Source organism: Suricata suricatta, chromosome 13 (assembly GCF_006229205.1).
Source record: "Suricata suricatta isolate VVHF042 chromosome 13, meerkat_22Aug2017_6uvM2_HiC, whole genome shotgun sequence".
Lineage (NCBI taxonomy): Eukaryota > Metazoa > Chordata > Mammalia > Carnivora > Herpestidae > Suricata > Suricata suricatta.
The window spans coordinates 2,153,553-2,177,540 of record NC_043712.1 but is presented as its reverse complement, the minus strand read 5'-3'; the positions used below and the strand labels follow the sequence as shown (position 1 = coordinate 2,177,540).

The 23,988-nt window shown below is 64.7% G+C and overlaps 1 protein-coding gene across 1 annotated transcript in view; it reads left to right on the top strand.

The window, feature by feature from the left end:
- Positions 1-23,988, top strand: part of VAV2 (vav guanine nucleotide exchange factor 2) — a 119,568-nt gene that overhangs the window by 61,153 nt on the left and 34,427 nt on the right. The window contains exons 4-7 of the mRNA XM_029921025.1: positions 7,748-7,816; positions 21,144-21,246; positions 22,526-22,540; positions 23,502-23,600. Of these exons, the coding sequence (XP_029776885.1) occupies positions 7,748-7,816; positions 21,144-21,246; positions 22,526-22,540; positions 23,502-23,600 (286 nt within the window). The remainder of the gene's footprint in view (positions 1-7,747; positions 7,817-21,143; positions 21,247-22,525; positions 22,541-23,501; positions 23,601-23,988) is intronic.

Sequence of the window (23,988 nt, the reverse complement as noted above, 5' to 3'; positions counted from 1 at the left end):
CGCGCTGGCCCCCCCACCCCCAGCCTCCCTTTGGGCCCGTGCGTGGAGCGTTCCGACAGGCGGGGTCTGGGATTGGACCGCCTTTCCCTGGCCTGCTTACTCCCCGTTTGTTCTGATCTTTTCCTCTCCTGTTTTTATTCACTTGTTTGACTTCTAATGGTTTTGAGTGCTCCTGAGCCTGCCTGTCCACCAGGGGCTAGAACATTCCAGCTCCAGGGCCGCAGGAGACCCGGGACCCGGCCCTGCTCCCGCACCCACCGCCTGCTGGCTCCTGTCTCGTGGTTTTACTAAATCTCACGTGTAGTTTCATCCTGTCTTCCTCGTTTTGGACCTTGAATCGAGAGAGTCTGTCAGGCTGGCCCCGGGGACCCGCTGTTTGCTCTGGCAGCCCTGTGACGCGTCAGGTCGCCGCGTGTGGCTCCGGACCCCGTGTCCCCCACGCCACGGCTTCCTGTGGGTCAGCGCCCTGAACGCCCACCTCCACCGGGGAGCCGGGGATTTCAGCCCTACGTTTCAGAGGGGAGGCCCTGAGGGAGACGCCCGCGCAGTCTCCCGGCGGGTGGGTGGTAGGGCCGGGGCTCTGCCCCACGGCCCTCGGGTGGGCGTCGGCCAGGAGTCGGGGTCGGACTTCCCGCCTCAGTCCCCTGCAGGGCTGACCCCGGGGCCCTGAAGACTCCCTTCCCGCTTTGCGGTCACCTGGACAGGTCTCCACCCGGCCCGGCCTGGAGGCTGTGGCCGTCCCTGAGGCCGAGCCACTCAGGACACAGGCGCCTTGCTGGCTCTGTCCCCCGTCCCCTGTAGGGTTGGTGGCTGCGGAAAGCTGGATTTGCTGCCATTAGGAAGAATTTCCATCTTGGATCCTTCCCTCCTCGACCCCCCCCCCCCCCCGCCCCGGGGCACTGGACAGCACCGCCGGGTGGCACTCTGGCCAGCAGTCCTGGAGCAGGGTTTGGATGGGGCTGTGTCCAGCCGTGGCCCGTCTGAGGAGGCGGCACCGAGGCACCGGTGGTCCGGTGACAGCTGAGGCCCGGAGCCCAGGCCTTGGCCCTGCAGACTCCCAGGTGGGCAGGGGCAGGCACCCGGCTCCACACCCAGAGCCCCCTTCAGACCCAGGGCCGGGACCAGCCGGGAGGGCCAAGGCCCACTTCCGATCCCAGGCTTGGCCTCTCCGTCATGGGGGTCCCAGCGAGGGTGCGGGCGCTGGCTCCGGGGGCCTGCAGAGGCCTTCCCGGGCTTCCCGCTCCCGTTTCCCAGGAGACAGGCAGGAAGCAGGAGGGGCTCAAGATGCCCCCAGCTCTCTGTCACCCCGTTGTCCGCCCTCCACAGTTTGTTCTTGGCGAGGAGAGAATGGTGACCCAGAGGGAGAGGGGCCTCGCGTGAGGTCCCACGGCGACTGGGCCGCTCAGGTTCCCCAGGAGGGTTCCCGTCTGGGTCCTGACTCCCGTGGATACGGGGACCTGCTCTGCTGACCCTCCGTCTGGTCTCCTTCTGGCGCCAGCAGCATGGATTTGACCCATGTCATGGCCAACGGACATTTCTGTGTCTCTGTCCGCCGCGGGCTGGGACATGCTGCCGTTCCCTGTGTGCCAGCGCCGCCGGGTCACACGGTGCCGGAGCAGAGGGGTGTGGGGGAGGGCCTGAGCTCTGCCCCTCATGACAGACTCGCGCCGGGCCCGGAAGCGTCATTTCAGAGAGCCACGGCCGCGTTCAGCTGTGGACGTGGAAAAGGAGGAAAGGGAAGAGTCTCTAGTTCCGGTCGCTTCCAGAGGGTTCCACGGGGTGTGGATGTCAGCCTGTGTCCCCAGCTGCCCTGGAGTGTGGTAAAGGCGCCATGAGAGCAGGGGGCTTCGGGCCTGGAGGCTGGCGGGCTCTGGAGCCTGCAAACAGCCGCCCCGCCCGGCCTGCTGGCTCCTTGGGAGTCGGGCCTGTCGTCCGTCTGTCCTTCCCTGAGCTGCAGTTCTTCATGGGTCAGCCCCACGTCCCTCCCACTGCCCGGCGTGTCCCAGCCAAGGCCAGGGAGCGTGTGGGGGCTCTGGCCCGTCACTTCCCAGTTGGGAAACGTTGTGCAGAGCATGCACGTCAGTTTTCTGTTGGCAAAAATGGGGGTGTGCAGAGGCCTCAGGCCGCAGACTGGGAGCGGGGGCCGTGCCGGCGATGGCTCTGGGAACCCCCTCGCTGCCGGTCTGCGGCCAGTTCCGGACACTTTCCGTCCCCTGCTGGACATGGCCGGCGTGTCCCGTTCAGGCAGGGCACGGCGGTGGGGATTTCCTGCCCCCTCCCCCCGCCCGGGGCATGGGAGGAAACGGGGGAGCGCTGTGGGGGCCGGCCCTGCCGCCCCGCCGGCCTTCCCGCTCCTGACTGCTGCCGTTCCGACAAGTGTGCCGGAAAATCAACACTACGCAGAGCTTCGCGGCCGCTGAGCGGGGGCCCAGCCGCCGCAGGCCCCTCCCTCCCTACGACCGGATGGCCCGGCCGCCCCAGGCCCCTCCCTCCCTATGACCGGATGGCCCGGCCGGGGCCTCCCTCCTCCACCCCGAGCCCAGCGTCCCCCTCCGCCTCGCTGGGGTTTTGGGTTTCCTCTGGGGGAGCACCCGCCGCCTCCCTGGCTCGCCCAGCAGCCGGCCACGCTGTCCTCCTCGGCCCGGCCTCTGCTGGTCCTGCCTCGGCTGCGGCTTCACCTGGTGTCTCTGGTCTCCCAGAGGGGACTTCCTCTCCATTTTACAGATGAGCTCACCGAGGCCGGGGCTCAGGGCCGCGGGCAAGCTCACGGACTGGGAAACTGAGGCCACTTCCGACCCCCACCCAGCACGGGGCTGGGACCCTGCACTCAGCGTCAGTCTGTGCTCTCCAAGCCCCCTCTCCCCTGCCACCTCCTGCGAGAAGCCCTCCCGATTTCCCCAGGCCAGGTCTCCCGCGCGGCCCTCTGACTGGGTGTGGGCCACCCTCATCTCCCACATGGGGTGCAGCCTGCCCTGGGTGCGTGGGTGGGGTGCCCGGGCCGGCGCTGCCCCCTGACGTGAGGGCCCGGCTGCGCTGGGCGGGCAGCCAGCTGAGGGAAGAAACCGGACCGTCGGCCTGTTTGGACAATCGCGCTGTCACGGGAGAGCCGTGTTTAATCAGGAGGCCTGGGCGCCTCCAGGCCTCGCAGCCAATGAGCAGACGGCACCCAGGTGGCTCTCAATAACTAAATGGGGTGTCGGGTCCTCCAGCTGCGGTTCCTGACGTGCGCTTCAAGTGTGCCCGGCCACCGCTGCCCTGGCAATGGTGCCAAGGGAGGTGTGCCCCCCGCCCCTCCGCTCATGCCGGCCACTTCCTTCTCGCCGGCCCGGGCACACCCGGGCACACCTGGGGCGATGCGGCCAGACCTCGTGGTGTGCTGGTGTCAGGTTCTCCCACACGCCTGAGTCGGAGTCCATTACAGAATAGGAAACCGAGGCCTGGCCGGAGAGGTGGGCTGCCCAGGACCCCTCCGCAGTGCCCGCGCCCTGAATTGAAGCAGTGTGGTCGCCCACATGCGGGACTAGGAGGCCAGCACCCGAACCCCCCCGTTTCCCAGCACGCCGGACGGCGGTCGCCCCTGCAGGGCAGTGCTGGGTGCTGGGTACCCCTGGGCCTCCGGGGGCCCAGCTGGCAGTCTCACCCTCCGGGATGTGGGCTCAGGGCTCTGGCCCCCACCCTTCTCTCTGGCGCACGAGGCCGGCCAAGGAGGACGGAGCCGTCCGCGACCCCGCTGGTAAACACGGCCCTTGGGGGTCCCTCCCAGGGAGCGCCTTCTCCTGGGAGTCAGAGCGGTGCTTTCTTCCCGGACGCGCCAAGTGCGAGAGGAAGTGTGGCCGTGCCTCAGGCCCGGGTCCCTTTCATCTGAGCACCAGCAGAGTGTGGGAAAATGAACGCCATGTCCTACGTTCTCTGAATGGCGCCAAGTGACCCCGAAGTCCCACGTTGGAGCCAAGCGCTGACCCAGAGTGCTCTTACCTTCCGAGTGGTGTTCCTCTGAGGCACGAGGGGTGGGGTTGGGGGCGGCGGGGACCTGGTGATGGTGCTGCCCGTGTGTCCCTGGGCGAGGGGCCACCTGCCGAGCTGGCTCCAGGAGTCAGCACCCGGGGCTGTTGGTCAGGAGGCCGTGGGCGCCTTCGGGACTATGTCTGAGCTTGGACTGGTCACGTGGGCTCCTGGGGTGGCCACCCAGGGGGAGGGAGGGCGACCCACACTGTCATACTCGCTGGCACTCGCTGGGCAGATGGGCCTGAGCTTAGAGACTCACTGTGTTAACTCCTTTAAGTGACCAGGATTCCCATTCTACCGTTGGGGAAACTGAGGCAGAGAGCGAGTGTGCCCTGCTCAGGGCCACATAGTGTGCAGCAGAGCCAGGATTCAAACCCGGATCTTAGTTCTTAGCTTTGCCCTCAAGGCCTCCCCCCAAACGAAGGTGATAGAGGCGGGGGTCTCTGTTTTGGCTTCTGGGGTGTTGGGTGTAGAGCGGGGGTCTCTGGGCCCGGGGCCGGGCCATCTGCACACCCAGCTCGGTGAGGAGACGTGCGCTTGCCATGCTCCGGGCCTCCTGGTCTGGGGTGGGGACCCGCCCCAGGAAGCAGGCCCGGGAGCCCCCGCGTGGCCCTGCGCCGGGGAGCGTCGAGCGGATGCAGTGACGTGAAGGAGGCGCCACCGGACGCCTGATGGGCCGCGGGCACGGGCTGCACGCATGAGGAAGTCGGGCAGTGGGCACAGCCTCCCCCCGACGCAGCCTCCGCCTTCCCTCCCTTTGGCTGCTCCTGGAGAAGCACGCAGCCAGTGAGGACAGCAGGGTCACTTACCCCCGAGTCCCACGGCCCAGGTCCCACAGCCCTCACCAAAGCCCGGGGGGCGCCGAGCTAACTGGCCCTCCCGGTGGGAGGCCCCGACGCTGCCTCTCAGGACGTCCTCTCTCCTTCGGTGCCTTGCCCTCTGCCTTCTGAAGGAATCTGCTGCCCCCCGAGCAGGTCCTTTTGAGAAAGAAGCCCCAGCCCCTCCCCATCTGCCTGGGCTCCCGGAGTCCCAGCTGGCGTGGGCCGGAGCCCTTCAGCTCCAGGACCCCCCGAGTGTCTGGTCTGCCACCTTCCGGACCACGCATCGCGCCCCCTCTCTGCAGCGTCCCCTGCATCGCCCCCCCCCCGCCCATCGCGCCCCCATGTCCCCGCAGGCACACGGGGGACACATGTGGCGCCCTTAGAGGCACAGATCTTTAGCAGACTCTCGGAGAAGTCCTGAGGGGAAGACCAGAGCCCACGCTAGATTCAAGCTGCGCCTTCTCCTCGGAGCGTGACGGCTGCGGCTCGGAGCAGGTGCCCAGGAAGTTCCAGGAGAACGAAGGCGTGACCCAGAAGCGGGGGTGGGCCCTCGTCTGGTCTTTGTTCAGGGCTTTAGGTTCAGGCTCCCTTAGGTGCCCTGTTTTCAGGCCCCCTTTCTCTAGCTGCTGACCCCTTGTGCCCCCGGCACTGGGGCTGTGATGGTCGTGGGTGCAGGGTGGCCGTGCTGGACGCTGACCTTGTCCTTGGGTGGGAGCAGGTGTCATCTGAGGGGGCTGCTGGAGAAGCAGTGCTGCGCCCCTGTCACCGCCTGTCCCCAGAGGAGGCTGTGCGGGTGGGGAAGCCTGGTGGGTGAGGAGACGTGCCCTCCGTGGTGGTCCAGGCGGGCAGCTTGGCCTCCCGGAAGCTGGGCACCAGGCAGCGCGGGCTCAGGCAGGGCTGACGGGACGAGAGGAGCCCAGCCTGCCCCGGGGGACCCGCCGTCGTTTCTGTGCAGACGGCTTGGCTGTGCTCCCGTCTCGCCCCTGCTCCTAAAGCGCGCACTCGCTCCGCTGTTCACATCCGGGGCTCTGGCTGAGCCGGCGGGGGCCGTGGGGGGGTAGATGGCCACAGGGGGGTCCGGCGCGTCAGCAGGTTCCCGACACAGAAGGCACGAGCCGGGCCTGGTGCAGAGTGCCCGCCCGAGCTCCCAGGCACCGCTGGGAGGCACCCCGCAAACGGCTCCGGGGCCCCTGTGCCAGCGGGTATCCCCGGTGCTAAACCAGGGTGGGTGCTGCGAGGTCACAGCTCTGGGTGGCCGGGCCACCCCTGTGCCTGGTTCCTCATCTGCTTTTCGCCTCTAGTTTCGGCTGCCATTTGGTGTTTCCGGGGTGAAGGACAGCTCGAGACCAGGCGGCGTCCGTCCCTCACCCACCCGTGTATCCGCCTGTCCGTCCGTCTGTCCATGCCTTCCTAGCGCCAGGCTCCGTGCCGGGTGGCCGTGGACCCAGGCCGGGAGTGGGGTCAGGTCTTCCCCCGTGAGGCCGAGCTTGAATTGAACCTTGAAGGGAGCTCGGCCTGGGGGCAGGGGCTGGGGCAGGGGACGGAGGGCACAGGGGCGCCCACGAGGGTCGAGGGCAGGCTGGACAGGGGAAGGCCGCCCCCCCCCCCCCCCCCCCCCCCCCCCCCCCCCCCCCCCCCCCCCCCCGCCGCGTGCTCCTGTCTCTTCGCCCTGGCCGGCGCCCGTCTTCGGCTGTGGCAGAAATCAAGTGAACTTCGGCAGCCCCGTTCCTGAGGGGGTTTGTGGCCCAGGACGGGGACATTAGAATAAAAGGAGCAGATTCTGTTCTGCCCAAGTGGACACTTGTTTGCCAAGGACGCCAGCCTGCCCCGCCACCCCTGCCCCGCCCCCCACTTCTCTCCTAGATGCAGTTTGGGAAGACAGAGTTGGCAGGGACCCTGGGGGGCCTCCCCCACAATGCAGAACCATGAGATTTCATGGAAAACAAAGGACCGTTAAGTCCAGATAAGCTTGAGACTCATGGCCCGTTCTGTCTGCTAGACAGGCTCCAACTGCATGCATATCGACATGAAAGGCTCTGACAAGGCCTGCAGCAGAGAAGCTCCTCTACCTGCCCCTCTGGCAGAGCTGCACACCCCCCCCAGGAACTCTGTCCCGCACCCTGCAGTTCACCACCTCCAAAATCAGCCCTCGGATTCAACAGTGTCAAGGTCGCTGTCACCCTTGTTGGGAGAGTGTCACTGGGGGAGTGGGTTCAAGCTCAAGGGACAGAGAGGAGGTGATGGGGGAGAGATGTTGGTAAGAGAGAAATGCACCTGAGGCCAAGGCTGAGGGCAGGGAACGTGGCAGGTGCTGGGGGCTGGAGTGTGGCACCAAGGGGCTGCTTACTGGGGATGACCCAGAAGGGAGGGAACATCAGTGTGGCCGTCAAGTGGACATTAAAGAGACTGCCTGCTCCTTTCAGGCCTCGACCCCTGTGGCTTCCTTTCCAGAAGGAGGCAGGGCCTTAGGGAAGGCAGCGGGACACAGGAGCACACACTGTGACCCCGAGCCAGGGCCCGGGGCGTGGCTGCCTCCCACACTGCACACTCGCCCCTGTCCCTGTCCCAGAAGCTCCGCGTCCCCACCAGAATCCTGTCCTATGTCCTGTCCTCCCAACACAGGTGACCACGGGGTGCCCAGAGAGCCCCGGCGCTGTCACACCAGTGAGGGCTCCCTGCTGTCCCTGACCCTTGCTTGCCAATGGGGCCGCAGGGGTCCACGGAGAGTGACCGTCAGTGTCACAGGACCAAAGCTGGGGTCCTGGCTGGTCCTGACGCCCGTGCTACTGCCGTGTGGACCCTGCTGCTTCCACGAGAGCAGACGGGAAGGAGCCCAGCCTCGCAGACCCGCAGGGGGTGTGGGGCCAGGTGCTCCCCCGGGCCGCAGCGACCTGCTCACCCCCCCTCTCGTCTCCCCGCAGGCCTTTTCCCTCGGAGGAGACCGCCGAAAACGACGATGACGTCTACCGCAGCCTGGAGGAGCTGGCAGAGTAAGAACCGGCGGGGCGGGGGCGGGGGCGGGGGCGGGGCGGGGCGGGGCGGGGGGCGGGGCCTCTCCGCTAAGACTCCCCGGGCCAGGAGACTCGGGCCTCCCTGAGATCTCGGATGGGTGAACGCGTCTTCACTTCACCCCTTCCGTGTTCCGGAAGGCTCCCAGCCCCTGCTGGCCACAGGGAGAGCTGGGGTTTCCAGAAGCAGGGGCCCCTGGAGCGCAGGCTGCAAGCAGAGGCGGTGTGGGTTCAGGGCTGTCTCGTGGCCTGGCAGGGTGGGCGAGGGGCCACCTGACCACAGGGCGCCCCCCCCCCCCCGCCATGGCCCCATCCTTGCACCTGCTCTGTGTCTGCCTCCTTCCTGCGTCTGAGGACATCCTCTCTGTCCTCACGCAGCCCAGGCCTGGCCTCAGTGTCCTGGGGCCCCAGCGGCCAACTAGGAGCCTGGGAAGGTGGCCCTCCAGCGCCAGCTGTGGCTGACGGTCACGCAGCCGCTGCTCAGAGGAGGGGCCGTGGGGCGGGGGCGCTGGGGTGCCCGTGGACGCCCTTCCCTGCTCTTCCCCGCTGTCCCCGACCTCCAGACTAAATACGGGACGCGGCCCCCCAACACGGAGAAGCCAGTGCGGGGACGCCGGCCTTGCACCATTCAGCTGTGTGATCCCGTGACATCAGGAGCGCGTCCCCTTAGTCCGCTGAGCTCCTTGTGGACGCGGTCACCGCTGACGCAAACCCTAGGTTGCAGGGACGGGGGACGAATCTGCGTCCTTAATTTGAGGTTTGGTCCCAGCTCCTAGTTTAGTACATTTTTCATGGTTTTTCCCTTTCTCCTTTCACCGAGAAGCACCCTCCCCTCTCCTCGTGTCTCTGTGGGCTCGGGCTTGACACTTATTCACGATGACAATGCGCAAGACGCGGGCGGTCCTGCCGCTGCTGCCTGGCCCCGCGGGGGGCGGGAGGCGGCCGGGAGGCTCCAGGGAGCCGGCAGTGCCGTCGGGAGTGGAGCGGCTGATTCCTGGGCTCTTGGCCGGGCGTCCAAAGTGATGGCCGCCGTGTGCCTCGGACGGTCCTCCCTCCCCGCCACCCGGGCCTCAGACACTGGGCAGCTGTCCGGGTGGTCGGACGCCGGCTCCCCGCGGGGGACCCAGCACGGTTCTCGGGGCGCAGGAGCGTGGCCGCCGTGCGTGCGTGGCCCCGGTACACCTTTCCTTCTGCCGGTCAACCGTGTGTGTGTTCAGTCACCCCGGAACAGAGGCGCTCTCTGTGTGTCAGCTCCGGGCCAGCGGCTGGAAGTGGGGGTGGGGGATCCCGGGCTGGGCGGGGGCTGGGGTCGCGTACGCGCTAACGGGCCACGTTGGGGCAGTGCGGTGAGGGGTGCAGGAGGGTGAAGCTGCCTCTGGCAGGTGTGGAGATGGGGGTCCCCCGTGTGTGGCCTGTTGGGGATGCCCCTTAGAGAGGTCATTCTCCCTGGGGGCATCTAGAACCTTCGCCGTCCCCAGGAGGTCATGGAGAGCCCTGCAACGTCAGCCCACAGGCCGCTGGAGCAGGACAGTCTGTCCGCAGCAGCTGGCGGCGAAGGCGGTCCGTCCGACGGGCCGGGGCCTTGGCTCCACCTCCTCCCACCTGAGGTCTCTTCAAGTTACCCGCCTCTGTGCCTCGCTTTCCCTCTCTGTACCACGCGGCGTCAGGATCTGCTTCGGGAAGACTGTCAGTGATGGTGCGGGTGGCGCGGCGCCCTGCGGGCACACCACTGGTCCCCGTCTGCCGGTTCCCCAGGGTTGTGGCTTTTCCCCCGTTTCTGAATGGCTGGGCAGAGCCGGCCGCAGGTGGAGGACACAAGCCGCCCGCGCGGCTAGATTTTCGAGCAGCTGCATCGAAACACAGAGAGAAATTGGTGAAGTTCCTTGTGGGAAGTGACTTCACCCCACGTGCCCAAAGTGTGTGGTCAGCGAGGCCCGCCGTTAGCTCGCCCGGCCGTCTGCGTGCGCCCGGGGCCCCTGTGGGGCAGCACGGGTCTCGATCCGGAACCCGGGTCCAGGAGCCGGGGCCAAGCCCTCCCCACATGTGGATGGATGGTGCCCTCGGGCGCTCCGAGCTCACTTTCGAGATCCCTGAATAATGTATGATTGGATAATAGAGCAGCCGGTTGAAAAAATTAACAGGAAAGATTGCCATTTAAATAGCCTGTGTCCAGCCCCTGGGGCACCGTCGCTGACTGTGGGGCTGGGGGGACAGGCCCGAGGCTTCTCACTGGTCCTCCCCCCTGTGCAGGGCTGGGGGCTGTGCCCTGGCGGTCTTCTCTCTACCCCCACCATCCTACAGGGCTGGGGGCTGTGCTCTCGGGGTCCCCGCCCCCCAACACAGCAGCTCTGTGACTTGGACATTCACCTTCCCTGGGATTTAGGACCAGGGGGGTGTGTGGAGGGTTTTCTTGCCCCAAATGAAGCCAGGGGTCACGGCTGAGTCACAGCCACAGGACACCCCAGCTCGGCCCAGCGGCCCTGCCTGGGGGAACAGGCGTGGGAGGCAGGGACGGGGCAAGCCCCACGGTGACGGATGGTGGGCCAGCCGCTCCGGAGCCGTGTGGGAGGGCGAAGAGGCCCCGGGGCCCTGACATGTGACAGGCTGTCCTCCTGAGCCCCCGGGCCGTGTGGCCTTGGGCTCCTTCTCTGCTGTCCAGGCTCGTGACTTGGGCTCTGGCTTTGCTCTGTGGCACTCCCTGTCCTCCCCAGGGGCCTCTGTTGCCCGGGTGACAGTGCCTCTGACTCTGCGTGTTGGCGGGCGCCTGCTTGTTCCAGCCCGAGGAGCAGTGAAGGGTCGTTCCGTCTTGGACACGTTAGAGCCTCCTCAGGCCTCAGTTTCCCCACCTCTGAAAGGAAAGTGGCGGCAGGCGTGCAGGTCCCTTGCGGCTTGAAGGAGCCACGGCTTTATGACTGAGGGGCCCCTGCGCATCCCCACGACGTGACTCGTGTGGCAGGGACAGGATTTACTTGAAAATGTGTAGTTGCGCGCCATGCCGAACCCCGAAATCGCTCTGCGGCTTTCAGCGTGTCACGTTCACATTCTTGGGGTAATTTTTTATGTTAATTTATTTGTTTTTGAGAGAGAGACAGAGTGCAAGTGGGGGAGGGGCAGAGAGCGAGGGAGACGATCCGAAGCAGCTCCAGGCTCTGAGCGGTCAGCACAGAGCCTGACTCGGTGCTCGAACTCACAGACCTCAAGCTCATGACCTGAGCCGAAGCCGGAGGCTTAACCGACTGAGCCACCCAGGTGCCCCAAGGGATAATTTTTTATGTGTGTTTATTTATCTTGAGAGAGAGAGAGAGAAAGCAAGCAGGGGAGGGGCAGAGAGAGGGAGAGAGGATCCCAAGCAGACCCCACGCTGTCAGCACAGAGCCCGACTCGGGGCTCAGACTCCTGAACCGTCAGATCATGACCTGAGCCGAAACCAAGAGTCCGGTACTCCACCAACCACGCCCCGCAGGTGCCCCTGGGGTAGTTTTTTAAGATGCAGAAGATGGAGGGGTGACCCAGCTGATGCTCTTCAAGGGCACGGGGACGTCTTGGCACAACGGGCTGTTTCCCATCCTCAGGAGGGAGGTGGGCGCACAGGGGTGGGGTGCGGACGCTGTGCCTCCCCTGTCCCCCCAGGTGCCCCTTATGGGCAGGAGATGAAGAACAGTCACTGCCCGGCTGTGACCTTCATCCGAGTGGCAGCGCCCCCCACCCCCTGCTCTTCCCCGCCGGCCTCTCCCAGCCGCACAGGAAGCCTGTCCGAAAACTGTCCAGAGTTCACGGATGTCCAGGCCACTTGCACGAGGCTCCGTGTCTTGGGGACAGACCTGCACGTGTGGGGACGCCCACCTTGTGTGTGGGGGGGGGGGCTGGGGGACGTCTGCTGTTCACCTGAAGGATTGCTTTTCCGGAGGGGACAGGCCTGGAAACAGACTCTGCAGGAACCTTCCCGTTAAAAGCAAGCAGCCCCCAGCGCGCCGCGCAGCCCCTCGCGGCCCCTGGAGGACCCGGAAAAGCGGCCCGCGGCCTGGAGGAGGTGGAGGCAGAGCCCCCAGCGCGGAGGTGTGGGAGACCGCCATCCTGGCTCACGACCGAAGGAGGCGGGGCGGGGATGGGGGACGGGGCGGGGCCTGTGCAGGTGTCCTGCTGCTTCTGGAGCTCATGGCCTGGCTCTGGGCTGGTGAGGCAGCGACAGCCCGGTACAGCCCTCTCCACAAGGCCTCCTCCTGTGCTGCCCGAGCCTCCTCTCCCGGGCCGGTCAGGCCTCTGTCCTGCACCTGTGTGCCAGGCATGCGCGGTCCCTGCCGGGCTCTCCTTGGCAGCACGTGGCCACCAGCCCTGCGGAGGGCCTCCCTCCTGCGCAACGTGAGGCCCACTGGAAGGCATGAAGCCACCATCCCTGGAGCACTCGCGGGGCCTGAGCCCACGCGGACCCCTTCAGGGGGGTCCTGGAGCCTCCCCCCGGGATGCAGAGGAGAGGGGCACAGGTGCCCACACACCGTGACTGTGGGGCAGAGGGTCGATTTGAACCAGGTCCACTTAGAGGCCCGCCGGCCTCACCCCCCTTCCTGCCCGGTGCCGTCTGACAGAGCCGCCTTGGACCTGCTCTTGTAACCCCTGCAGGCGCTGTCCATGTTGCCTCACGGGGCCAGGAGACTGGGAGGGCTTCCCGGAGGAGGTGTTGCCGGAAGTGCACTTTGAGGGAGGGAGCATAGGATTTGCTCAAGTGTGATTTAGGAAGCCTTCCCCCACCCCCGCCAGGCTGGTTACGGCTGCCTATCGGGCCAGGGTCCTGGGGGCGGCTGGGTCTCAGCTGTGTCTGTCTGTCACTCAGGAGTGGAGGGCTGGCAGTCCTGTCCCCAGAGTCGCCCTGTCTGCCCGGTGGAGGGGCAGGCAGCGCTGGAGCCCTGGCCGCTCTCTCCTGCCCGGGTGTCTGGACAGGCCACCTGACGCCCCCCCCCCCCCGCCGCGCCCCTCCGGAGCTGGCCGCAGGACGGGACAGGCTCTAGCGCCTTCCTGTCGTTCTGGTGATGGGGACAGCCGACCGCAGCTGGCGAGACTGGCCACCCAGCGCTGTGCTCCGAGATTTGCTGCTGTGCCCACCCCACCCCCTCCCGGAACATCTCAGTCTCTCCGGGCACCGGCCTGGGCAGCCCTGATGGCCTGGGGCTTCGGTGACCTTGCCGCCCTGCTCCCTGACCCCAGCGCCCCGGGGAAGAAGTCTGCTCCCTGTCTGTGCGGGAACCGGGGCCCTGAGCGGCGGGCATGGCCCCGCTGCCCCGTTGCCGCTCTGCCGGCTAGATGTTCACGCGCAGGCCGGCAGGTAGAGCACAGGCTGCTGTGGGTCCTTCAGGCCCGGTCTCGGCAGGACCGCGGCGGCCCAGCGACCCTGCGGCCTGGTCTGACCGTCTCTGCAGGTGAGGAGGGGCGGCTCTCGAGATGTGCGTGTTCAGCCTCCCCCGAGGGAGGCAGGGGCCAGCTGGAGTCGGCCAGAAGCAGAGGTTCACCTTCTGTCTAACGGGCTTCTCTGAATCTCCCTCCTGACCCCGTCTTCTGGAAGGCTGAGCGGAAGGATTAAGGCTGGTTAACGTTCTTTCTCTGGTGCCCAGTCAGACCGGGTACGGTGGCACTTAGAACGAGCGGGCACAGCATCCGGGATCGCATCGTAAAAGGCCTGTCGTGTGCCGTCACCTGCTGTAACCCATTACAAGACTGCATCCTACGAAACTCCGCCTAGTGGTCACCTCCTCCAAGAAGCCACCCTGACTTCACTCCGCTGAGTGAAGTCCTTCTTCCCCAGAAGATTAAAAAGCAGCCTGGGGTCCTCTTTGTCACTGTGTTGTCGTTGGCGCCCTGGGTCTGTCCCCCCCGGAGGTGAGCTCCCCTTTAAGGGCCGGCAGCTTGACCTGAGCCCCGCACACGGGCACAGGGACCGTGCCCGGTGGTCATGGAGAGGTCCCTAGCTTTTGCTCTCTTTATTCTGAGCAGCAGGGCAGCAGTCCCTGAGTGCCAGGCCCTGTTCTTCTGCAACGCTGCAAAGTGGGTGGTCCTGCCCCCGTTTTGCAGTTGAAGAGATTAAGGCTCAGAGAGGGTAGGTGACTTGCCCGTGGTCACACAGCACAGTTGACATGAGCAAAGTAGAGATTGAAACCCTGAGCCATCTGCCGCCGTGGCTCAGGACATTCCTCTGGGCCTTGAGCCTTATGACCCAGCGCGGGGGGTAGGGATGCCCTTGTACCGCTTAGAAAGTATCCCCGGAAAAGAGAGAGTGTCGGTCAGCAGCACAGGGCCGGGTGAACTGGGCTTCCCCTATGCTCCTACGTGGCTTCGCCACCTTGGGGGACCGTGCTGCCCTCTCTGGGCCCTGGCTTCCCCGCTGCGGGAAGGGCAGCCGCCCCCTCGCAGGCTGGGGTGAGGCTCTGCTGAAGGCGCATGAGGCTGGCCTTCCTTGCGTGGAAGCGGGTCCCCGTCCCTGGTCTGTCCGCCCCTACAAGCAGCCGTCCAGCCCACCGCTCGCAGGCCCCCTCTCTGCTGCTCGGCGCAGACCGGGTCAGGAGGTGTCTGATGTGGTTTCCAAGTCACACGTTGGTGGTGGCTCGGCCCCCCCTTCCCGGCCTCAGGCGGCCCGGGGCCGCGCTGCTCCGCGCCCGTCAGCGTCAGCGGCGATGCTCCGCGTTTTGTGCCCGCCGTGAGCCACGGCTCGCCCGGGGCTGGACGCCGAGAGTTTGCTCCCGCTCCTTTGATTTTCCTCGGGCGGCCAGGGGAGGAGCTGACGGTCTATAACGAAATCAGGGCAGGCAGGCCAGGCTTGGGGGGCCGGGGTCGGCCCTCTCTGAGGGACAGCGGCCGTCGTGAGGATGAAAATAATTGTCGGGATTTAGCATCTGTCAGAGCAGCTGCCCGCTGGGAAACTGCAGGAGCAGGACGATGGGAAGGAGGGGAGGGGGCGGGAGGGTGCCAGTCCCTGGCCCCAGCAGGGTGGGGGCTGGGGAGGCCGAGGGGAACCAGGCAGGACTCGCTGGGGGAGGGGCTGGCCCCGGCCCTGAGGTCACCGGCCCCTTCCGACTTGGTCCGGGATCTTCACCACACCCGCCCCCCCGCCCCCCGCCCCGTCTCATTCGCACCGTCCTTGGGCTCGCTCGTAGGTGGGGGAACAGGGAAGGGCCATCTCTGAAACCCGTGCGGCCGAGGCCAGCGCTGGTCCCTGGGCTCCGGGCTCCCAGCCTCTATGTTTCAACATCTGGACGTATTTAATGCTGATGGTATCCGTTCATGGCGTGCAGGCCTCTGCTAAATACGGGCCCCCATCGACCCCCCCCCGGAGACACAGGCAGCCCCCCTTCCAGAGCACCTGCTGGAGGCCAGGCCTCAGCGAGCCATCTGCATCGTGGCTGATCTTCCAACCAGGAGTAGGGCTGTTCCCACTTCATGGATGGGGAAACTGAGGCTTAGGCTTCTCTACCCAGAGTGACAGAGCCAGGAACTGGCAGGGCTGAGGATCCAGCTGGGACCCGCCTGACTGCTTCACCTCGGGGTCGGGTTCCTCAAGTACGGAGCCTGGTGTGCCCCTGTCTGGCCTGAGGAGGCAGGGACCCCAGCTCTGGTCAGGTGCTGACCGGGTGTCTTAGGCACACAGTCCAGCGTGGCAGGGACTTGAGTCTTCCCGTGAAGTGTGGCCTCTGGAAACGTACAGCCCCCACGAGGCTCGTCTCTGTTGCCCGAGGGACTGACGGCACCGAATCAGGGAGCATGAGACACGAAAGCTAAACGGAGCGCGGCGGAATGGCCCTTTGCTGATTCACAAGGCGCTGTTGCGTTTTGCAGGATGGTTGGGCCCGGATCGGGTCAAGTGTGCCAGGCCCGGATGGGAGGCCCCCTCCCTCGTGGGACCGTGTGCAGACCCTGGGTCAGAGCCAGACCCTCGGGGGGCTGTGTCGGCGGAGACCAGGACCCTCCACGGTGGGCCTGCCCCCTCCCCACCCCCACACCTGTCGTTTCCTTTTCCTCCCCTCCCACCTCGGCCGCCAGGTGCACCGGGCCCAGCTGGGCGTGACGGACACTGATCCGTTTCCACAGGTGCCTGAGACTCGTATCTGGCCCCTGCCCTGTTCAGCAAACTCGCTCTTGGAGACGACGCCTATGCTAAAAAGCAAGGTGCTGGCGGGAGGTCCGTGCCGGTGTCGGGGCCAGAGCTGGCCACCCCTTGCAGGTGGCACTACTGCGTTCTAGAAGCTTCCGTATCTCAGACATAACTGCTGTCCTGTCAGGCTTCCCCCGGGTGGTGAGGTCCATGACAGAGTCGACGCCTCGTCAGGTTGCTGGCGCAGAGTCGGTCTTAGGATAGGCATTGATTTAACCAATCAGATCTGATAGGTGTTTTCTCAGTTGCCGAGCTAAACAGACGTTTGGTTTTGATTTTACTTTCATAATAGTCTTAATGTTTATTTAAGTAATTTCTCTACACAACACGGGGCTCGAACTCATGACCCGGAGACCAAGAGTCACATGCCCTTCCGACTGAGCCAGCCAGGCGCCCTCCTGATTTTGTGCTGATTAAGAAGAAGCCCACTTCTGTGCTGTTTCGTTCATTCCCCTCCCTTCTCCCGTAGCATGGTGCACGCGCGCACGGAGAGCCTGGTGCCGCTATTTTGTGATTTCAGATAATACACACGTCCCTGCATTTCTTGGTGCTCATTGGCCTGAATTAAACAGCGTTTGGGAGAGTATTTGCATGCATGAAGGAAAGATAAATGTAGACAGCCTGGGGCCGCGAGTGGTCCACGCTGTGTGGTGAGCCCCCGGAGGAGGGAAACTGAGGCCATCACGGCCGGCGACTGGGGGTTCACCCCCAGCCCTCAGCCGGCTTGGGGCAGCAGTCACTTGGCACAACAGAGACAAGGGGCGATGTCTGCATTTTTTAGATTTCTTTCTGCTTCAAGTCAAATGACGCCAGAATCCAGCTCTTCTCCAGTTTCTGGGGCCTGTTTTGAGCCTCAGGGCCCTGAGTGAGTCAGAGGAGGGGAACGGGAAGGGTGCGGAAAGAGGGGTTCCCGTATGAACGGATTCTCCTCCTCTTTGTTGACTTTGAGAAAGGAAATCGGCTGAGAACCTGGTAGTGGACACGTGTTGGTGTAACCGCCCTGGGCCCTAGTCTGTGATGTCCTGACCCTTCTGAGTACAGGGAAGGGGGAAGGGACGGTGTCCTGTCACTGTCCCTTGGAGGAACCCCAGGTCCTTCAAGGGGTGCTCACTGTGGGAGGGTTGGGGAGTTTGCAGCCTTTGCCCAAGGGCGCTCCCTAGTCCAAGAAGAAAGCTGCAGCCCCGCCGGCTGGAGGTGCCAGAGGAAAGACATCGAGGCTGGCAGAGTGGCCAGAAAGTTCGGAAGAGAATGCTGGAAGGGAGGGACCCAGGAGAACAGGAGCCCCAAAATCTAATGCTCCACGAGAAGCCTTGGCCGACTATTAAACCTCATCACACAGGAAGGACCCTGAGGTTTCCAGTAGAAAAAAGAAAAAAGAAGCAGCAGGCAGAGGCTGGATTCAGTGTCCGTTCGGGCGTGGGCTCACACTGCTGGGAGGGCAGAGTTTGACGTTGGAGTCCAGTGAACTGTCTTCTAGAACACGTATTTGGTAGAAATAATGGAACCTTTGTAATGTGTCATTGTCAGGTCCGATGTCCGATAAAAAAATCATCAAATTTGCAAAGAAACAAACAAGAGTCCTATTTGGGAAGAAGAAGTCAGTAAGGAACCAACCTTGAGGTGACTCCGATGTTTCCGTTAGTAGTTTTGTAAACATGGTCAGGGACTTAGAGGAAAGTAAGTGCCAGGATGGGGGAGGCCTCGGCAGAGCAGGAGACACCACACAAAGGGCCGAGTGGGAACGTTGAAACCGAAAAGCATGATCTCGGAAATGAACCGTCCCTGGAGCCGCTTTTCTAGAAGATGGCGGGCGGCAGGGGAGGAGTCGCCGGCTTGAAGACAGCACAGTGGAAGTAACACCTGAAGCACAGAGAAGAGAAGATTGGGAAATACCAGCAGAGCCTCCGGCGCGTGGGACCCACCACAGAGTCCAACAGAGGTGTGACTGGGGCCTAGGAGGAGAGAGCGAGAACGAGCAGGACAGAACGTTGACAAAACCTGAGAAACGGCCGCGTGCATGCCATGTTCATGGATCGGAGGAGGGTGTGGTCCGGATGCTCATTCTCTCAGCGGGCTTTTTGCTTTTAATTTTTTTTTTTTGCTGACAAGATGATTATAAAGTTTATACAGAAATACAGAGGACCTTAGAAAAGCCCTAAACAGTCTCAAAAAAGAACAAAGCAAGGGACTTAAACCACCTGGTTTCAAGACTTTCTATGAAAAAACTAAATAAAACAGTGCTATTGCCACGCGACAGATGATAAAAGTCCAAAGTAGACCCGCACTCTGTGGTCAGTTGGTCTTAGTCAAACAGGTCTAAGCAATCCAGTGGGAGAAGAAAGTTTTCAACAAATTGTCTTGAAAACTGCTGGGTAGCCCCGAGGAGACCTCAGTCTCTACCCCACGCCACCCACGAAAATCTGAGCTGGATCTGAGGCCTGGAAGCCGAAATTATGTAGCTCTTAGAAGAAAAAATTAGCTTTCCAACTTAGAAAGCAAAGATTTCAGGGCACCCGGGTGGCTCAGTCAGTCGAGTGTCTGGCTTCAGCTCAGGTCATGGCCTCACAGTTCGTGGGTTCGAGCCCCGCGTCGGGCTCTGTGCTTCGGATTCTGTGTCCCCCTCTCTCTGCCCCTCCCCTGCTCACACTCTGACTCTCTCTCAAAAATAAACATTAAGAAAAAAAGTTGGAGGCAACCCAAGTGCTCATCGAAAGAATGGGGGACAAACGTAGGTTGTTCATACGGTGGCTGGCGGCCGGCAGTGAGCAGGCGACACCATAAGCGGATTGCAGGGACGTGATGTCGGGGGCACAGAAGCCACAGAAGTGACCGTAACGCGGGCCGCCACGGATGTCCGCTTCAAGAAGAGGAAGGACGACCCTCTGAGGAAGCGTAGTCTGAAGGGCGCTCGCGGGGAAAGAGGAGGGGGCTGGTCAGGAAGAGGAGGAACTTTCCGGGGCAGACGGGCACGTTCTGTGAAGGGACGGGTGTGCGTTACACGTGAGGCTGTGGGGCCGCGCCGGGGTCTTCCCGTCTGAGCGGGGCGGAGTCCGGGGGTCCGTTGGGATGTCCCCCGCAAACGTGCACCGAGGAGGGGGGCCCTGTGCTGGCAGGGGGCTGTCCCCAGCCCCGGTGACCTCAAGGTCCCTCTCCGGGCCTGTTTTCAGTCTTTGTTATCGTTTCATCAGCTCTTAGGGTATTTAACTGGCATGGCCCCCACCTCCTGCCCCCGCCCATCAGAGCGGAGCTGGGGTCTGTCTCCAGACGGCGTGAATGGCCTCAGCTGCCCTTGAACTTGTCTAATTTAGCAGCCCGCAAGCTTCCGTCTCTGCTCTGTGCCACGCCGTCAGAATTCTCGACGGTGGGTTTGTCACCAGCCTGTCTCTGCTGCGGGACAAGCGTCTGGGGGGACGGGCACCCTCCCAGGAGAAGCGGGGCAGGTCCTTGCCTGGAGAGGCAGGGGAGGTGTCTACGCGAGGGACCCTTCCCCAGGCCCCCCAGGGGGACGGGCCTCGGAGTCGGTGGGTTCTTACCCGTGAGTTGCAGACACCCTTCCCGGCTTCGCTCCCTGCTGGTTCCGAGCAGGACCCCTGTCACCTTCCGGGCGCTGCGCTGCGCTGCCGTGTGAGGCCTCAGGACGGCCACGCGGACCCACGCGGAGGGGAGAGCGCGTGGGTGAGCGCTCCGCCGCGGCCTGCGAGGGGCCTCAGTGTGTGTCTGTCGTCTGGGAAATGGCCACCGTGCTGTCTGCCTCCCAGGGTCTGCGAGGTTTCAAGTGCCTCACGGGGCTCCCCGGGGGGGCAGGGGCTGTTTGTGGGGCTGGCGAGTCCCGTGCCCAGTGACCCGCCCCCGCCGGCCTCGGGCTGCCTCTCGCCCGCAACCAGGTGCCCAGAGCCACAGCCTCCCCCGCTCCCCGCGCCTCTCGTAGGGTCCGGAGCTGATTCACGGCCCCCCAGGCCCCCCAGAGGGAAGCGTGGTGGCCGGGTCCTGCCCAGTCTCACGGGGGGGGGGGGCTTTGGCTGCAGAGGCCTTTCCCAAAGAGCCCCCCGCCTGCCCCATGACGCCGGGTGGGTTTGAGGCGAGGTGAGACGCAGGTTCCTAAGAGTCGCTGGGTGTCGTTTCTGCTCTCGCCGTCCTGGCCGTTGGGTCGCCTGGAATTCTGGCTGCCCAGCGCCGGGGGCGGGGGGTGGGGGGGGAGGTGCTTTACTGAATCTCTGTGCCTTCTGGAAGCCGACTTTGCCAGGTGCCGCTTTGAGCCCAGGCTTTGTGACTCCAGTGTCCGGGCACATGGAGGGCTGGCACGGGCTTCCAGGGCGAGCTGGCCTCTGAGCACGGCCTGCCCTGTGGACAGGCCCCACCGCAGACGGAAGGGCTGGTCAGCCAGGGCCCAGGGCAGAGTGGCCCCGCCACACGTGCTGGGATTGGCTCGTTTGCTGATACGGTGAATATTGGTGAAATATTTGCCGAGCACCCACCGCCTACCAGGAAGGGCGATCCAAAGGGGCCAGGCAGCGGGTGTGGTCCAGGGAAGGGGTGGCCTCGTCCTCAGGCACTTCCAAAATAACTAACGGGAGGTGCAGCGGGAGGGCCGTACTTTGTATGAGAGCCCCGGGGGCATCCCGGAAGGCCTCCTGGAGGAGGGGGTCCAGGACGAGTCTGGCAGGGCTGGGGGTGGGCGGGGACAGCTTGTGAGAGGAGCATCAGCAGGGTCCGGCGCTGAAACTAAGTTTGGGTGGATTATAAAGCGAGTGGTGATTTCCTGGCGCTGGTTCGGGAAGCTGCGCCCCAAACTCCGTGTCCGCCTCCACCCGCTCTGCTTCCTTTGACCTCCTGGCAGGTGTGGGCTCTGCTCCTTGACCCCCACCCCTGGGCTGACCGGGGCCGAGGCCCGGGACAGGCCCCAGAGCAGGGCAGTCCGGGTGACGAGCTGCACGAGAACCCCCCTCCAGGCAGTGACTGGCCCGGACCTCCAGCCCGAGTCCCCAGTGCCCACAAAAGGGTGGAGAGGTTGGGGGGTGATCACGGCGGGTCCTTCTGGAAGAGCGGGCACTCTCTCTACGGGGACGCTCTCTACGCGGCCTGGTTCAGTCTCCCGGGAGACCGGCCCCTGCGAGGCCCCTTGTACTGTGCCCCCGCGCAGACGTGGCGGAGCCTGACGCCCCCCCCCCCCCGCAGCGAGCATGACCTGGGGGAGGACATCTACGACTGCGTCCCGTGCGACGACGAGGCAGATGACATCTACGAGGACATCATCAAGGTGGAGGTGCAGCAGCCCATGGTGAGCCGCCCAGCCCCGCCCTCGCCGGGGCGGGGTGGGGGCGCTGCCGGGCAGGGGGAGCCCCCGAGCCTGTGCCCCGGTCCCCCCGCAGGGTCCCCCCCTCCCTTGGGCTCAGTCCTCCCAGCTGGGCCGGGCTGGGGACACGGAGGGCCCGGGAGGGGACAGGCCGCAGCCCCCTGTGTCCCTGCGTCCCCAGGGGCTGGCCCAGATGCCACTGCCGACTGTGGAGGCTTCTTGATGCTTTCACTGAAGAAATGGGGGGAATTTCTCAAAGCCAAATCTCATTGTTTTCCTCCAGTGTGGGAGTGACCAGCTGGTGGTGGGGCAACACGAAGCGGGGGCGACGGCTCCCCCCCGAGGCCTTTCCCATGGTGGCGGCCCCCGCCCTCCCCCGGCCCCGAGTCCACAGATGCAGAGACGCAGAGAAACAAGGCTGCGGCCCTCATTCAGAATGGGTTTCTCGTTCTGGCCCTGAAGGGTCTGGAGGGTCCCCACCTTTACCAGGGGTCTCTCTCTGTGACCCCTGGTCTGCCCAGGGCCAATTCTGCCCTTCCCCCCAACAGCCTTGCTGTGGGGCAGCTCTGCCCCGAACCTTCCGGGGGGTCAGTTATGGGGCCGGAAGGCAAGCGGACGCCCCGCTGATGGATGTCCTCAGCCTTGCTGGGAAACCCGGCCAGCGTTCTGGGCCTGGGCCCAGCTGTCCTGTGTCCTATGGGTAACGCCGGAGCCCTGAAGGCAGCGGTCTGTGCCATCGCTGGGAGGGTCCCCCGAGTGGGCAGTCCCCAGAGCCTGCTGCTGTCCCTGGTCCTGACGCACACGGGGCAGGCCCCTGGCTGTTTGCAGGACCTGCAGGGCGCTGTGGGGGGACAAGCGGCCTCCCACCAGCCCTGCTCTGTTCAGTGTCCCAGCGGCACTCAGCTGCTGCCACCAGCCGTCCTGCCGCTCCGGCAGGCGGGCCTCCGGCCTCCTGCCCCTCCTCTGGGACAAAACAGCTGGTTTTGTTGCCTCCCCAGTCATTCTGGAGCCTTCTCAACAGTCTAAGTGGAAGGTCGATGGGGACCTTCCCAAAGGACGATAAAGCGAGGGGAGAGCCCACACGCGAGGGAGACCCTGGTGACGTGCTGTCCCCCACCACCCAGCCAGGCTGACACTGGGGGGCGGGCGTGTGTGGTGTGTCCCTGGGGCCGCTGGCTCGCCCCTGACCTCCCAAGCGCGGCCCGGGTAACGCGCTGACCCCACTAACTGGTTCTGTCTGTGATTTGCTTCTCCATGCTTGCAGATCAGATACATGCAGGTAAGTGGCAGGTGGAGGGGGTCCGGGCCACATTCTGCCAGCACCGTCTTCCCCAGCCTTTCCGGGAGGTCTCAGGCCTCTTGGGGAAAGCCTCCCTGTCCCCAGGGAGATGCTGTCAGGCGCTGCATTTTTACACCAAGTTTTAGGGGGATCATGGGCCCCCAATATCTCCCTGAAGCCTGACGTGCCCCGTCTGGATGAAGGATGATGGCCTGAGGGCAGATAGGAGTCCTAATGTCATGTCACGTGGCCGGCGCTGCGTCCCCAGAGCCTCCCTTAGGGACAGATCTGGCCCGCTCATCCTCTAAGAATGTTGGGGCGTGGTGTCTGGAAATGCGCAGTGCCTCAGAACTGTCCCCCCGCCTGTGGCCTCTTCCCCCTGTGCCCACACAGACTCCCGGTCATTCCCACCTCTGGCCGTGATCCCCCTGGAGCTGGGGAGCAGGCCCTGCCCCGAAGCGAGTCCCCTGCAATGAGCTATTCCCTCAGGACCCTGAGTGGAGGCCAGGGGACACTGGGAAGGCCCAGGTGTCTTTGTCAGAGGCCCTCACGGGTCGGTGCTGGGCTGGCCGCTCAGCTGGTGGGCCTGGGCCCTCAGGGAGCTGGTCGGAGACTTTCCTGTGCACACAGCGGCTGCTTAAAGCCATGTCACGCCGGCTGTATTTGCCGGCAGGGCTGCGGCGTGCTTGGTCTGCTAGAATTCAGAAGAGGGTGGCAAGAGCCCACGTTCCAAAAGCCCCGGTGCCTTCCTCGAGCTGTCGCCAGCCCTCGGGCAGTGCCCATCCCCTCCCCGTGTCTCAGGATCCCCATCTGCAAACAGGACGGGAATGGCCCGGGCCCCCTTCTGTCTCCTGTCCGGCCCCTCCTTTTCACACTGGGTGAGCCCGTGGCCAGGCCTGGGCGGTCGGCAGGCGGGGGGGCCCCCGCGGGGACCGGCTCATGTCTTGTGTCCTTCTGTTAGAAGATGGGCATGTCCGAGGACGACAAGAGGAACTGCTGCCTGCTGGAGATCCAGGAGACCGAGGCCAAGTACTACCGGACGCTGGAGGACATTGAGAAGGTGGGCGTGGCCTTGGCGCGGTCCGCCGTCCGGCCGCTGGTCCCCTGGGGCGGAGACACGGGGCGGCAGTGACGGTGCAGCGGCTTCGTGGCCCTCACGGCTTCTGCGTCAGACACCCCGGCCCTCTGCTCCCCACACAGGCCAGGGTCCTCGTCGGCCGTCCCCCTTGACCCTGGTCCCACCTCGCCCCCTCGGCCCTGGACTGCCCCAGGCTGGTCTCTGCCTGAACCGGGCATCACTACGGCTTCTGCAGCGATTGCGCTGGGCTGAGCTCCTTCTGCATACTCTCTCACGCAGGCTGGGCGCTGGGTTTATGCTTTCTGTTTCCTTCTCACCCAGGATGCTCTCTGCCCTCAGCTTCCCGCTCTGAGTCCGGGTCACAGCCGAG